Here is a 16,211-nt window from a genome sequence, read left to right on the forward strand (position 1 = left end):
TCTGATCTAATTTAGTGATGAACGGCCAGTTTTGAGACTCACTCTTTCGTCATCATAATGCGTCTGTCTCTCAGTCGCGGGCAGCAACATGTGAAGAAATCATGGGTAAACAGCCCGTCTGACATTTAAACGGTCGCTTTTCTGAATTTGTTTTTCATTGAAAGTGACGTCCATGAGTAAATGTGAAGGGTGACACTTAGTTTGAATTCTTAAAGCAGCCGAAAGTGAGGTGGCCCCAAAGTCCAGTTAGCCAACTTAGCTTTACTCGGACCGTTACTTCTTGGTTGTTTAGCTAGCGTTTAGCTTGCTAACAACATGGATAATACTGAAGAAAATGCCATTGAGCTCCACGGAGATGAGGAAATCGTTGAAGTCATCGATCTAAATGACGAGGAGCCTGGTCCAGGTACTGGGAAAGACCCGGCAGTCATTGTTTACCTTTCAACATTCCTGTTAAATTGCTGATCGATAGCTGTGTGGTAAATGTCCTGCCAGTTTTGTGGTTACTTCTCTTTCATTGTCCGTATGAATACTGTCTATGTTAATAAATTGGACTCTCTCCTAGATGATTTAGCTGATGACTTGGAGGACGTTGATTTTGAAGAACCTGGAAACGCAGAGGATAATGAAGGCTGGGAGACAGAGGATGAGATGGAAGCTGAGGCAGAACAAGACGACAGTGAGCTCACCTTCTCCAAACACACAGGTGAATCTCTCGTGCAGAATCATACAACTACTGGACAACCTCTGGTTGTTGAAGCCTGAAACATCTGTTACTGTTCCTTTTTCCAGGCTCAGTGTTCTGTGTGAGTTTGGACCCAGCAACAAATAGCCTGGCTGTGACAGGAGGTGAGGATGATAAGGCCTATGTTTGGAGGGTAAGCGACGGAGAGGTTCTGCTGGAGTGCACCGGTGAGTGTCAAAGGGAGGCTAAAAGGACTTAATTTATGTTAGCTGTAGTTGCGTCCTTTTGCCTAATCTGAAGTACAGAACAAAAAATGTAAGCAATCTGAAAAGTTTCCAGAATTTTCAAACCAGAGAAGAAATTGTTAATATATTCCACAAAGCTGGATTAATCAGAGCTGGAGAATGTGGAACATTGGGTCATGAGAGAAGAAGAATTACTCCAGATATCGAGCTATCTGAGACCTAAAACAACTGTTTGTAAGAAATTATTTAAATGAGCCTAATTTTGATTAATTTCCAGCATTCTCTGTGCTTTACTTTGCTGTCTCTCACTTGTGTTTTCAGCTCTGAGTGGTGTCACTAGTGCAGTGTCTTGCACGATGATGCATGTCTGATCTATAACTATCCAGACTAAATTGTCTCCAATGTTGAAAACAGCTCTGCATGTAGTAAATTTTCATCTCCATGCACATGAACAAGTAAAGCTTTCTGTGCCCGTTCCAACTTAAGATTTACATAGGGACAAAGTAAGTTGTTATGAAAATCTAATGCTCAGTTTTCATTCAATTCAACTGCATTGCATGTATGATTTACAGTATCCTGAGAATGTGCATAGAACACGAAGCCAGTGTGCTGTAACACATTATCCTGCCATTGCCTAATTATTAAAAAGCAGAATAAAATTAAATGACATTCCACTAACATATCAGATGCAAAGATCAGTTCAACTTGCAGATATTTAGGACAATTAGTTTTTTTTCCTGCAACACTCACATAATTTGCAAAACTATCTACCAAGTAGTTTTTCTGTCTTCACAGGCCACAAAGACTCTGTGACATGTGCCATGTTTAGCTATGACTCTTCTCTGGTGGCCTCTGGTGACATGAGCGGCATGATTAAAGTCTGGAAAGTAGAAACCAAGGAGGAGATTTGGTCCTTTGAGGTTGGAGATCTGGAGGTAATGGCTTGAGCGGAAGAGAATTTAAGACTCTTATCCATAAATATGGCATCAGGTGGAGTTTTTGTTTGTTTAATTTGTGCATCTGTAAACACTCTTGTAAAGTCTTTCATTGGGGCTGTAGGAATTTATGAGGATATAAGAGATGATGACAGCTCAGGCTGAGAATTTGCGGTTTCAACCACGACTGCAGAGCAAACAGCCCATAATGTTTAGACGGTCTGCTCACAGACCAGTTATAAAAAGCAGAAGTGAAAATGAGAGAAACTGTCTGTGTGTTTCTGTGTAAAAGTTCTGTACTCTCATAGCTTTTGGATTTATTTCTTCCTCAGTGGTTGGAGTGGCATCCCTGTGCTCCGGTGCTGCTAGCAGGAACAAACGATGGCAGCGTGTGGATGTGGAAGATCCCTGGAGGAGACTGTAAAACCTTTCAGAGTCCTGCTTGCCAGGCCACCAGCGGCAAAGTCCTCCCTGATGGTGAGAGATAGGAAAACAGGACACTCACTAAAAACAGTGTAGAATTACATTAATTTTAAAGTGCCTCTCAGATTCAGTTTATGTCATAGATTTGACAGGAGGGGCAAGATTAATCCAATTTAGTAAGGATGGGTACACATTATCACACTGGATCAACCTTGCACAGTTAAACTCCTCATCTTGTGTCACTGAAAACAACTGTCACTACTAATCATTGCACTGGACTATATTATTTGCTGGCTATTCTCACTTCTTACTGTGTATAGCTAAATACCTCCATGTATAAGTCTTGTAGATATTGAAATTTTTATACTGTTTTTAATTTTTTTCCTACCTTAAGAAGCACAACTGCTAAATAACTGTACCGCTGCAACACCTAAATTTCCCAGCTTGGGATGAATAAAGTACTTCTATCTATCTATCTATCTATCTATTATGCATCCAAAGAAAAGATACTGAAAGTTAGTAAAGTTGATATGGAATAATAGTCACATCCTTAGCAGCTTAGTATTTTTTTCTTGGAAAAAAAATCATATTTTTCTTCATGAGTTTATCAGTGTTTGAGCCTGTGTCTCTTTGACTTGAATTAGTCAAGTCTTTGAAAAGGATATGATTTCTAACAAAGATTAAATGTGCATCTTAAAATGATACTTTTTCTTTAGGTAAGCGTGCTGTGGTGGGTTATGAGGACGGAACGGTACGGGTGTGGGACTTGAAGCATGGAAATGCAATCCATGTTATTAAAGGTACTTTTGATGCACATTTACTGTCTGTTAATCTGTTGATGCACAACTTAAAAGATGCTCATTCACTTAAGAAACTAATGCATATGAAGGATGTATGGACAAAGAAGGGATTTCCTTGTGGAAATCAATCTAGGATTTATCATGATGAGACAAAAAAGCAAAAAAAGAATTTTTTGTAGTGGTTTACGTTTAGTTTAATTGTTTTCATATTACAAAATCAGAGTCTTAAAAAGCCCTGACTGTAAACCACTTAATGCATGCATTGTTTAAATTTGTAATACCGAGTTGTTGTGCATCATTGGTCAGGTCAGGATGGACACCAGGGGGCGCTGACCTGCCTAGCATGCAACAAGGATGGCTCTTTGGTGCTGACGGGTTCTGTGGACGGCTGTGCCAAGCTCATCAACACTGCCACGGGCAAGGTAGGGCGCTGCAATGGCGCAGAACACTAAAGATGGAAGAGGAGGTGTCTGTAAGCAGCTTCTGGTGTTTGTGCTTTTTGTGTTGTGCCTGTGAAGGTGGTCGGAGCGTTTTCTGTGGAGGGAGGCAAAGCAAAGGGATCGAAGGACAAGGAAGAGTCCAACTCCGTCGAGTCTGTAGGATTCTGCAACATGTGAGTTGGAAAGCGGTGTGAAATTGTGTGAAAGTCAGCAACTTCCTGAGATGAAGTGGCACTCTGTTGTCTTTCCCAGCCTGCCTCTCATCGCTGTGGCCTACTTGGATGGGACTCTGGCCATATATGACCTCTCAACACAGGTGCTGAGGCACAGGTGCCAGCATGAGGTAAAAGCAGACAATAAAGGGACAGTTTGGAGTACTTGTTTGTTTAGTAACCCATATTGCAAATATCCTAGCAGCCACCTCTTGTATCATCAGGGAGGTCTGGTTAAGGCAATGTCCAGTCAAGGAATTAATTTGCTTTGTTTAAAGGCTGTTATACTGTGTTAAGAGTATGTTAACTTTGTTAAAACCTCCTTTAGTCTGAGTCCAAAATGTCAACTGTGGTCCTCTCTGTGATCTTCCAGGCTGGCATTGTTCACCTGCAGTGGGAGGAGTCTTCTTCTGTGGTGGCTACCTGCAGTTTAGACGGAGCGCTGCATTTGTGGGACGCTCGCTCTGGTAACATGTTGTCTGAGTACCACGGCCACGCTGCAGAGATCCTTGATTTCACCGTCAACAGGTATGACTGCTGGAAAATGGTGTTGCTAGGGCCAAACACCATCTTTTTCAATGTTTATTATCACGAAAACTTTAGTTTGTCATTCTCATAGCATCCATCATTTTTCAGGTAGATTATCTGTTGAAGCCAAATAGGATTAGCTATGGTGATTCCTTTCTTAATCTCATCCTGTCTCTCCTCAGGGAAGCATCTCTGGCAGTAACCGCCTCAGGTGACAACCAGGCAAAAGTCTTCTGCCTCCAAAGACCTGATCGGTAAAAGAAAGGCTGAGAACAAAGGGAAGAGGAGTGGAAATGCACCAGGAAAAACAGACTTTTTGTTTTCTCACACTGAAAACAAAATTGTACTTTTTTTTCTTTTCTGGATTTTAAATATATATATATATATATATATATATATATATATATATATATATATATATATATTTGACCTAATTTTGTATGATTGCGTCAGTTGTTATTGGTAGATATTTAAACTACTACAAGCACACTTCAAGAATCTGGGACTCTTTCAAACAAAATGTTTCTTTTTTAATCTTGAGGATGCTCATGTTTTAAAATCTGAGACTAAACAAAGTCGAATTTAGAATGATGCATTTTAGTGTCCCATCTTTGACTCGCCTTTAATGTTCAGTCCTTCAAAAGATCTTAGACCTAAAAAGATGCATAAAAGGGCATCTTTTCTATCATTTGAATTTATCATTTGTCAAATGTTAGGACTTTTCCTGAAGGTTTGTGTGGTCTTCAATTTCTCCGACTTCAATTTTTTTCTTGTAAACTCAAATGTAAATACAAAAATTAAACAATATTCTCTGGGTAAAAATGAAAATGGTCAGTGACTGCTTTGTGTCTTGTATGTGATACTGATTTAATTTCAGCAGAAATCTGGTTAATCTTTCTTTTATCAGACATGAGTAATATCAGACCAGTAGAGACAATCTGAGAGAAATAAACTTAAAAAGGACAGAAAACTAAATCTGACATAACAGATTTACATTTACAAATGGGAAACTTAACTGAAACGAACTAATACAAAACAATAAAAAAAAAAAAATCTTACTATATGGAACAAGAAACAACCGGACCGACCACCACCAAAACATCCAGAGTCAGAAACTACGTACTAGCTGGCCGCTATATTAAGTTCACCTTGCTAGTACCAGGTTGGACCCCCTTTCCCTTCAGAGCTTCTTTAATTCTTCGTGTTATGGAACACTGTGTTGGAAACCGTCCTGAGAGGTTTTCTCCATATTGACATGACAGCATCACACAGTTGCTGCACATCCATGATGAGAGTCTCCCATTCCATCACATCCCAAAGCTGCTCTACTGGACTGAGATCTTTGTGACATGGTACATTATCCTACTGGAAGTAGCATCAGAAGATGCTACACTGTGGTCATAAAGGGATGGACATGGTCAGCAACAATACTCAGGTAGGCTGTGCTGGTTAAGCTATGCTAAATTGTGCCCTATTGTGTCAAGAAAATATCCCCACACCATTTCACCCGCAGCAGCAGAAACCTGAACCATTGATACAAGACAGGATGGATCCATGTTTTCATGTTATTTATGCTCAATCATCAATGTGGCGCTGAAATGGAGACTCATCAACCAGGCAATGTTTTTCAAATCTTTTGTTTTTGGTGAGTCTGTGTGAATTGTAGCCTCAGTTTTCAGGTTTTTTGCTTACAGGAGTGACACCCTGTGTGGCCCTCTGCTGCTGAAGTCCATCTGCTTCAAGGTTGAAAATGTTCATCCAGAGATGATATTCTGCATACCTTGATTGTGATCAATGGCTGTTTGAGTTACTGTTGCCTTTCTATCATCTCCAAGCAGTCGGACATCAACAAGACATCTTCATCCAGACAACTGATGCTCACTGGATATCTTATATTTTTCAGACCATTCTCTCTAAACCCTAGAGATGCTTTTGTGTGTGTGTGTGTGTGTTTACAAAATTTTCAGACCAGTCTGTCTGGCACCAACAACCATGTCATGTTCCAAGTCACATAAATGCCCTTTCTTCCTCCTTCTGACGTTTGGTTTAAACTTCAGCATGCCGTCTTAACCATGTTTACATGTATAAATGCATTGAGTTGTTCCCATGTAGTTATTTAACAAGTATTTGAACAAGTGTAACTAAAAAAGTGGCCTGTGTTTATTTATTTATTTATTTATTTATGCTTCATTTTAATATTTTTTCCTTACATATTTTATAACCTTTTGTATATTTCAAAAGTTTAATAAGGTGTTTTAAGATAAAGATAACTGCTGATACTATTTATGTAGAGTTTATAGCCTAGGATTAATTTATTTGAGCCTTCTGCATTAAAATGCGTAAAAAAACTTACTTTTCATTTTACAACAATATTTTTACAAAGTGCTTCATCAATCATTGCAGAAATTGTCAAACCGTTCTGATGTTTTGTGAAATGGTTTACATCTTCTCCAAGATAAAATCCCCGGGGGAATCTTTGTATAAATAAGATATAACTAAGCCCAGTAGACCACTTCATATTTCTATTTGACTTTGTATAAAATGAGGGAATGTTGAGTAAAACTTTAGAGATAGTTTACAGCCCTGACACACATTTCCTACAAGTCAGGAAACACATGAACTCATCACTTGCTTGCTAGAACAGAGGGATAAACGTGACTTTGTATGTTTGTATTACTGTGTAACTGATTGTTGGGTATCTGGTGAAAAGTGAGACAATTACATTGCTACAGTAACTCACTGCTGTGTTTACTCTGCAGCCCAGTGAACTATCACTTGTGTTAATAGCTAAGAGATTCAGAGATAAGTAAACAGAACTTTGATCGGTTACCAATCCAGAAAAATAATTCATTATAATGGCTTAAAGTTAACCTTAAATGTTGTATGTCAAGGTTTTGTTTTGTTTTTTTTAATCCATAAACTGTCTGGTTTTGTCTTCTGGTCTTCCCCTCTTCTTGGTTACTGAGTAGAATGAGGAAAAACATCTGTCAGAGGGTATCCTGTGCCCAAGTACCTCTTCCTTGTGTTTCAGTGTACAAAAAATGCTGTGTACCTGAATGTGTACATGCATAACTCACTTAGACAGGCAGTGAAATGCTTGCACGCACAAGCACCGAGTGGACATTGTTGAGTCTGATGATGTATAAAGATGTCAAATTTCAGGCAAGACCAGAGCAATGCAAAGCCAGCACTCTTCAGTGTCACAACAGGACGCTGAGAAAAGCTTTTACAGTACCTATCTGGTGTAGTGTTTAGGGACAACAGGATATTTTCCTCATCAGTCAGACAAGTTTGTTTTGACTGCAATGCTCACTTCCTGTACTGTTTCTTTCCTCTATGAAAAAACACCTCACGATTCTAAGTTTTTATTCCTAAATTTCATGCACACAAAACCGCAAAGTTACAATGCTTTAGTTTCCGCAATGCAAAGTGAAAAATCCTTTTGAGCAAACTCTCACAAAAAAACAATTTTCTTTAGTGTTTGGAGAAAGAAGAAGCATTACTTCATATTTTTCCAGCTTGTCGTGTTCCTGCTTGTTGTTGCTGTCATTCAGGATTGCCACATCTATCACTACTGCCTTCCTCTGTAGCTTGTCAACCACCATGATGTCTGATTGTTCAGCTATTGGCAGTTATCAGTCTGGATCTGGAAGTCCCACAGGATCTTGGCTCAATCATTCTCCATTATCTTTGACAGTGTCTCCCATCTTGACCCTGAGACTTCCAGCTCAAACGTAATACAGATACTCTTGTTTACCATTCCAGCCACCTGGTTATGATCTATTCCTTACCTCCCGTTATCTTACACCTTACTACTATGTTTTGGACTGTCCTCTTTGTACAGCCTATAGATGAGGTCATGGGACATAATTTTACACACTGGAAAATTATTTAATACATTTTAATGGAGAAAAAGGGTATGTACCTTATGGTTTTTGGTTTAATGGCTAGCAAAAACATAAATAAATCACACACACACACACACACACACACACACACACACACACACACACACACACACACACACACACACACAAAGAAACAGCCTTTAAGTTCTGAAAGAAGATGAGTTTAAAAACAACGACAACAACAAAAAACAATGATGAATTAAAAGATAATTTACTTAAAACATACTCTAAACTGGTGGCTTAATGGAGTTATATTGTGCTTTTCAGTATGATAGCTGGGATGAACTCTGCCACCTATTAAGCTTATAAATATGAAAGGGAAGAAAAAAAAATCTGAAAAATGCTGATATAATGTCTTTTTTTAAGTGTAAATATACCAAATTCTGAATATTTTCTGCAAAATAAGTTTAAATTCATAATCAGTACATTTCAAAAACACATTTCAACTCTTAGTTAATAACAGTTTAAGTGTTGGCTAAAGTCTTCACACACACACAAAAAAAGATTATTAGTATTATTTTTTTTCAAGTGTAAAGCAGATTAGATCATATTTACTATCCCATAGGGCCTGGTGTTCCTGGAAACCTAAAATACTATATCTCCTCCTTTGGAAAATGTGCTTTCATGTCCTGTTCTGCCTGTGTTGTGTCTTTTCAGAAGCTCCCAGGCTCAGGAACGTTTCTGTTTAAAAACTATTATCTTACTGCTGCTCATTCATCTTTACCAGAACCAGGTCTGCTCCAAACTATCAGGGTAGGAGGCTTCCGTGTTTGGCCAACAAAACAGTTCACTGCAGGCCTTCCATCCAAAAATCTGTTTAAACACGAGATGTGTATGACAGCTGTTAGGATTCAGTCAAACACACATTTGTATTAATGTTTAGTTCAACCCTGGGCCAAATAAAAGAAGCAAATACATCTTAAAATATGTTTTAACCTACTTAAAAGAAAAGTGAGCACCATAGACAGATTAAAGATTTGGCTGTGATGGCCAAAAAATGTTAAAGTAACAAGAAATTTACACCAAAAAAGCTGTTAACAGTCTTACAGCAGCAGCAAAAACAGCACAATAGCTTAGTTTCTACTCAAACTAATGTGGAATTGATTAACTAGTCATAAATGTGGAGTATAAAAAATGCTAGATATTCGCTTTCAAGCTAATTAAGATATTGTTAGCTTACTGTTACTGACTGAACCTCTAATTACTTGTAAAAACCTTTCTTCATATTGTTGTTTGTAGAAAATGACAGAATCTGTGAACGGACAATCTTAAGAAGAGTTGATAGGTTTTTTTTTACTTTATTATTATTATTATTATTTCAAATAAAAACATAATAGCTGCTGCTGTCAGTTATGCTAAAGCTATATCCCTTCAATTAGCTTATGCATTGAAAAGAAGAATAGTATTAACCTTCTCATCAAATTAAACAGGTAAATGTCCAATATTAATAAATAAGTATAGTCTGTCAGTTTTAAACTACCTTAATTGACTAAATTATTTAATACATTTTCATGTTCTATGCTTCATACAATCTGATAGCTAAGATGCTAAAGTAGCTGAGGGAAAAGTGGTTTTGGCCCCTAAGATCTATGCAGACTTTTCTCACTTATTTCTGTTCTTTTAACACTACTTACCATGAGGTCATGAGTGATAAAGTTTGTTTATTATGAAGGCTGAAAATCAATAGTAAGTAAAGATTGAGTTGAAAAGTTTAGTTAAAAGTACAACAATTAGAACAGATGTAAAATGTGATCATTAAGATCAGGTCTGATTAAAAATAGTTCCCAGACAGCAAAGTACGTTTGGTCCAAATGTGGCCTTTAACTGAGCCATAAGTGCCAAATCTGTCCCAAATTAGACCCAAATGTGTGTTATAGCATGTTTCCTTGGGTCATTTATTAATTATTGATCATTCACAACATTCAACAGATTTTAAATTTACATGGTCCCATTGAGTGGGATCATAGAAACAAAATATCTTATAATTATAATGAAGACACTCAGCTATAGTACTGTCTCACCAGAGGACTCTGGTTTTATTCAAAGCTTTATTGTGTGCCAAGGTCAAATTAATAGTTGGATCTACCAGAACTTTCTTTAGCTAAGTCAAAAATAAATCTGTAGCAATTCATATTGGAAACAAAAATGAGGATCCAAAGATTTTACCCCAGCCTATCCCACCGTATCCCAGCGACAACCAGGTGAGTAGCAAGGTATACTATGTGCACATCACATCTGTTTGTGTGACTGTTTCTTCTAATCATGTACAGCACATCAGGTTGCATTATGTATGAAACATGCATATGTGTTTAAATAATATACAAAACATTCTTGACCCTCAACTCTCTTTGTCTTCAGTACCAAGGAACCACATTGGCATACTGCATCCTAATAGAATAATAAAAACAAAACAAAATAAAACAAAAACAATCACATATAGGCTATCCTTTAAGAAAACAACATCAACAACAATAACTAACTGACTAATGTTGGAATACTTATCAAAACATTACTGGAAATTATTATTATACCAGCACCAAATGGCACTATATGCTCATTTGTTTCCTAAAATATGCACACTTAATTTTGCACATCTCTTGTTTACCTTTTATTATTTTAATTAAATGCTGAATATAAAGATACACCTGTTCTTATGATTTTCATGCAGCAACAACAGCTTTTTATTCTCTTCTATTTATGGATTTCAGTCCTGGACACCTGGACAGGGACAGATGTTAGTTGGTCAGGGGTTAGTGGATGCTGCCCTCATTCCCAGCAACCCCGCTCAGGAAAAGACACTTTCAGAACAACTGCTGCCTCCTCCTCCTTAGTTTACAGCACACTTCCCCCTTAAAGTATCTGAGAAGAGCGGCTGTATGCTTTGGTGCTCTGTCTCTGTCTGACTTTGTGGTGTGGCTTGTAGAGGCTGACGGGGTCGAGTTTATAGAAATCAGTCGTACATGATAAAGACGAAGCTCCTGTGGTTAATACTGAATCTTATTATTGGTCTCACTGGTGGAAATGATATGCAGGGGAACCCGCTTGACTGTGACAGGAAGCTATATTTCTGTTGAAATATCTTCTCACAGATGACACACAACTGGACTGCTGATCACAAAAAGGTAAATGCCTTTCTAATAAAAAAAAAATCACACTTTTTGTTTATGATATAGAGGGACATACATTCATGTTATTTTATTTTCAACAATTTGTAATTTATTCAGCTATATGTGGGTCTTGTTTTTGTTTTTGATGAAGTGAAGGACGGAAGGTTCTAGAAATTGGCCTTAAATAAATGTAAGAAGACCTGCTATTCTTGCTTTTAAATAAACACATAACCAGATAGAAAGCATCACATAGATTTTAACCAATAAGTCTGAACAAATAATTTACTTCTGTGTATTGAACCTTTTAAGACCTTCTAAAAACACAATAGTTGATGCACATGCTTATTTATATACAGAACACAAATTAATATGATGCATGAAACACAGAGATGCCAGTAACGCGTTACAAAGTAACGCATTACAGTAATCTGACTACATATTTTAACAAAATATAATCTAACGCGTTAGGATGTCCTACAGTGTAATCAAATTACCGTTACTCTTCATATTCGTCCTGCGTTACTTCGGCACTCCCCACTCCTTTCACATATGATTTGAAATCAAGCGCCGTGGACGAAAGTGTATTTATCTAACTCAACACACCTTCTCATTAACGGTGGTACAGAAATTTTATGTACTCGTAAGCATGCAGTTACCTTTCTTCGCTGAAACTTGACCTTTTTTAAATTGACAAACACAAATCATTCACTGCACATGACTTTAGAAAAAAATATGATATAGAAACTTATTACCCTGGTGCATGATGGGAGGTCCGCCTCTCCACTTCCGTCCGTCATTTTTTTGTTTGGGGGGTTTTAACTAATAAAGTAACTAGTAATCTAACTTAGTTACTTCTAAACCTTAGTAATCAGTAAAGTAACTAGATTACTTTTTAAAGAAGTAATCAGTAATCAGTGGTCAGATTACTTTTTCAAGTAATCTGTGGCATCACTGATGAAACACTAGCATGGGTTATAACTGACTGTAAGAACCTGTGCACTTCTTATTCTGACTATAAACTATCCACACCCGGGACATGTATCGGTTCTTAAGATATAATAGACAGAAAGGGCACTGTAACCTCAGAGTCCAAGCTGATAAATTATTAAAATGAGAGCAGCCTAACTTCTATTAACATGTGTTCTTCTATGCTATTCACTTACAAAAAGGCTAAATTTGATTCAGTGGTGAAGAGACAACAGAAAGGAACAAAGTCAATTACAGCTGCAGGGTTTTACAGCTGTTTCAATATGTGACTTTACTTGAACCAATGTGTCTGCTCAAATGACTCAGTGGCTCTATGAGGACATCACAAAGGAAATGTGGCAAATGTAAATAGCAAATTGACTCAAAATATTCTGCTTGAGATGGTTTTGAAGCTGCATGGTGGTCAAGTAGCTAAGAACAAATTTAAGTGGTCCTTTTTTCAGAATAACAGCTCTTCAAAGCAGCAACAATTTCATGTTGATATGAGACATAAAAGGTTTTTAAAAGGGGACACTTTTTTTCTTGTGTCAGCCCATGGAGAGTTTTTTAAGTGCATTATTAATGATTCTATCTCTTCCTGTTTGGTGTGATTTCACAATGAATTTACCAGAATTTACTCTGCTTGGCCTGCTGCTTCTTCAATTGCCCTTCCTGTTCTACAAATCTCTCTATGTTTCTCTCCATGCTGCTAAAATATGAAAGCAAAACTATAGTTGATCTAACAAATTTAGCCCTCACCATTCAGACCACATTAACAAGTTTTTTTTTTTTATAGGTTAGCTGTAACTTGACTGGCTGTAAATGAAAGGAGGCAACAGATTTCAGCCATCATGGATGACAATGACTCCACCTCTTTGCTCTCTGAGAAGCGCCTCATCTATGCCATCACTGTGCCACTATCAACCTCCATCATTCTGGCCAACCTCGTCATTATCTCAGGCATCTCCTACAATCGCCATCTCCACAACACAACCAACTACTTCTTCCTCAGCCTGTTAGTGGCTGATATGTGTACAGGCTTGGCGCTGCCCTTTATCCCACTGATGGGTCTGAACCGGGAGTTGAGTTTTAACTCCTGTCTGGTGGCCCACGTGTTTCCAAATTTCCTCTTCCTGGCATTTTTGTTCAACTTAGTAATGGTCCACTATGAACGCTACATATGCATCGTTGACCCTCTGCATTACAACAACTTGTGGATGCATCGGAGTTTCCCTTTAGCGTTGCTTATCGTGTGGACCCCACCACTCCTTTATGCATCTTTACCTGCTTTTGGGTGGAATAATTGGACAGGACCAGATTGGGATGGCTGTTGTGGGAGTTCCCAGAACTTGTTGCTTTCAAACTGCTCTACAAACCGCACCACCTGCTGCTCCTACAGGCGGGTCTTCCCCAATGCTTTCATCTACTTGGAGGTATACGGCCTTGTTTTACCTGCGATTCTTTTCATTGCTGGTATGACTGGTCATGTTTTATGCATCACCCGAGGCCAGCTAAAGAACATCTGCCGCCTGCATCGTGCAGTGGATAGAGGAAATCAGGCCTCAGACCAGGAGCAGAGGCTCAACCTGCGGTATACCCGCTGTGTGGTGGCGGTGTCGCTGACTTTTCTGGCCTGCTGGATTCCCTACCTTATTTACATGCATGTATGTATTGTGTTCTTAATCAGTGACACCAAGTGGAGTTCCACCACCCACATTGTGCTGTCTTGCACTGGAATCGGAAGCATGTCTGTGGTGCCGCTGGTGCTCGGCCTGGCCAACAGACAGTACACAGAACCAGCACACAAACTTTTCCAGATACTGAGAGACAGGTGGAGAAGGACACGTGGCTCAGAAGAGACTGCAGTCTGAAAGAACGTTCGTTGAAAAAATATTTATTAAGCTTTTTTTTACTTAAAATAAATACATAATTAAAATAAAAAATAAAGTTTACACCAGAAAGACAAGCTTCTATAAACTCTTGGGCTGTGTCCATCTCCCTTTATGTGCATTAATTATTTCTTTACATGGGCAAAAACCAAATAAAGTTAGCATACAAAGCTTTTTCTGCAAAAAATTAAAGTTAAAATTAAAAAATCATAAATTGGGGCTAAAATTAATTTTCTTTACTCCATTACAACAATGGATATAAACTTTGCTGTTTGTCTTGGTGACCCAGCAACACATTACAATGATCATGTTGTCACCTGCTAGCTCACTCTCAGGAAATAAAGCACCTAATTGTACCTTTAAGGGTACAAAGGATTGTCACTTGGGTAATACCTTCAAATAACTCATTTCCACTCAGTCTGGGTTGGGGCTGGACTGTTTGGTCTGGTTTGGTCTGGTAAACCCTGATCTCTGTTGCATTCCACACCCAGCAGTACCCTTACCCAGTTAGTGGCGTAGCAAACAGAAATTGATAGATGTGTCTGCTATAGTGTGATTTAAAAGTGGCGTGACACCTTCCTTGAATAATAGCACAGAAGAACGAAACATAGAAAAAAAGGACAAAAATGGCCACTTTGTTCTTATTTCCAAGTCGCACAGGAAGTGATGATTTTGTCGACCAATTACAGGATTTAAGTGTGCTTAGCTCCTCTCTTTAGGGTAACATCGATTAGAATGAGACCCAACGAAAGGTTCCCAAAATAGTACGTTCAGTCGGATCAGATATTTTGGCACCCTTCCTAATTTTTGCCTGTGGAAATGCAAAACAACACGACCCAACCCATCCTTCACCAACCCAGACCTGTTGGTGGAAACAAGGCTGAAAGTACCGTTGTTGTATACGCATCAGTAGACCAGTACTGTATCTCTGGGGTCTGGTTTTTTATGAGGTACAAATTGCACTGTTGAGGGTACAACAGCAGTACATTTGAGAGTACCACCTCACTGACATTCCTTCGTAACCCTAAAGGTACAATAAGCTACTTTATTTTCTCAGAGTGTTGATTATAAGCAATGTAACTGAGGTTTAAAGAAGATTATTATTTAGGCTAAAATACATTTTTTTTGTAATACATTTGAAGTCTTATATCCAAGAAATATAATTCTGGGTCATATCCTGTGCATGAAAAAAACACACTCATGGAGTCTTGTTTTGGGAGCATGTTGTTATGTGTAACTGCACAGAACAAAGGACATGGTCAATGGGAAAGTGGCATAGATTTAAAGCTATCAATTTCTCTTTAAATGGCAATATCACTGTATTGTGAGAGATAATTGAAAACATTAGAAGTACCAGTGTCAAATAAGGCTAACACCATATTTTAACAGGATAAATAGGAAACAATGTGAATGTAAACTTTTTCTGGGTGGCATTTAATCATCTTCAAATAGGCATTCAGCAGAAATAAAGTAAAGATTAGAACATCGTACATGTAGCTGATATGATAACAGCACAACTAGATTTAGTCTCATTTCCCCTTGTGCTGGTTTCCACAAATAAGCAGCTCTGAACAGGAATTAAGTTGCAGCAGAACCGGAAAGTCGCAGACAAAAAAGTAGTTAATTGCAGCAGTAATTCTTACACTGATGGATTGAAGATTCTGCAGTCTTTCTACCAACGTCGAGCCTAATTACACAATATGTATCTTGCAGCTCTGTTCAGCTGGTGTAACGTTACAACTTCAGTCAATAAAGCGCTCTTGTTTCTGTGTTGTACATCCTATGAATATATGTCAAAGACGTACATTTTCATCCTCATTGCTTAAGTTGCTGCTTGCTTGCATCAGTTGAACTGGTAGATTTTCTCCATCTGTCACCCCCCTGTCTGCAATGTTTACTCCTTTTTCCCTTGCTAATGTTTATCTATATTCTGGAATGCAAGCTGAAGAGTGGAGACGGAGGCTTGCAGAAACTACAATACATCTACCAGACAAGAAAAGATTAGCTCCCACAACAAGAACAAGCAGGGGAGTTTTCATAAGTTAAAAATTAAAGTTGAGTTTACAGTTTCTG

The 16,211-nt window shown here is 38.2% G+C and overlaps 2 protein-coding genes across 3 annotated transcripts; both read left to right on the top strand.

Annotated features, from left to right (window-relative positions):
• Positions 1–48: 48 nt before the first annotated feature.
• Positions 49–4,643, top strand: LOC121635508 (angio-associated, migratory cell protein). Its single transcript, XM_041978712.1, has 11 exons — positions 49–406; positions 566–706; positions 793–912; positions 1,726–1,865; positions 2,198–2,342; positions 3,005–3,088; positions 3,395–3,510; positions 3,607–3,701; positions 3,781–3,871; positions 4,114–4,268; positions 4,451–4,643. The coding sequence occupies exons 1-11, from the start codon at positions 316–318 to the stop codon at positions 4,524–4,526; spliced, it is 1,254 nt and encodes a 417-aa protein (XP_041834646.1). The 5' UTR covers positions 49–315; the 3' UTR covers positions 4,527–4,643.
• Positions 4,644–9,122: 4,479 nt separating this feature from the next.
• LOC121635788 (G-protein coupled bile acid receptor 1-like) lies at positions 9,123–15,907 on the top strand. 2 transcript variants are annotated; one of them, XM_041979120.1, is made up of 4 exons: positions 9,123–9,606; positions 10,240–10,377; positions 10,885–11,298; positions 13,046–15,907. In XM_041979120.1, exon 4 carries the CDS (start codon positions 13,101–13,103, stop codon positions 14,118–14,120), a length of 1,020 nt encoding a protein of 339 aa, XP_041835054.1. In that variant the 5' UTR covers positions 9,123–9,606; positions 10,240–10,377; positions 10,885–11,298; positions 13,046–13,100; the 3' UTR covers positions 14,121–15,907. The 2 variants fall into 2 exon arrangements, with proteins under 2 accessions (XP_041835054.1, XP_041835055.1); XM_041979121.1 differs by lacking the exon at positions 10,885–11,298 and having other exon boundaries at positions 9,123–10,377.
• Positions 15,908–16,211: the final 304 nt, after the last annotated feature.

This window comes from Melanotaenia boesemani, chromosome 24 (assembly GCF_017639745.1).
Source record: "Melanotaenia boesemani isolate fMelBoe1 chromosome 24, fMelBoe1.pri, whole genome shotgun sequence".
NCBI lineage: Eukaryota > Metazoa > Chordata > Actinopteri > Atheriniformes > Melanotaeniidae > Melanotaenia > Melanotaenia boesemani.

Bases quoted from the DNA above. Each gene is read 5' to 3' on its own strand.
- LOC121635508 (XM_041978712.1), top strand. From the start codon at position 316: ATGGATAATACTGAAGAAAATGCCATTGAGCTCCACGGAGATGAGGAA. The intron at 3,702-3,780 runs GTGAGTTGGAAA...TGTCTTTCCCAG, and splicing joins TCTGTAGGATTCTGCAACAT to CCTGCCTCTCATCGCTGTGG. The intron at 3,872-4,113 runs GTAAAAGCAGAC...GTGATCTTCCAG, and splicing joins GGCACAGGTGCCAGCATGAG to GCTGGCATTGTTCACCTGCA.
- LOC121635788 (XM_041979121.1), top strand. From the start codon at position 13,101: ATGGATGACAATGACTCCACCTCTTTGCTCTCTGAGAAGCGCCTCATC.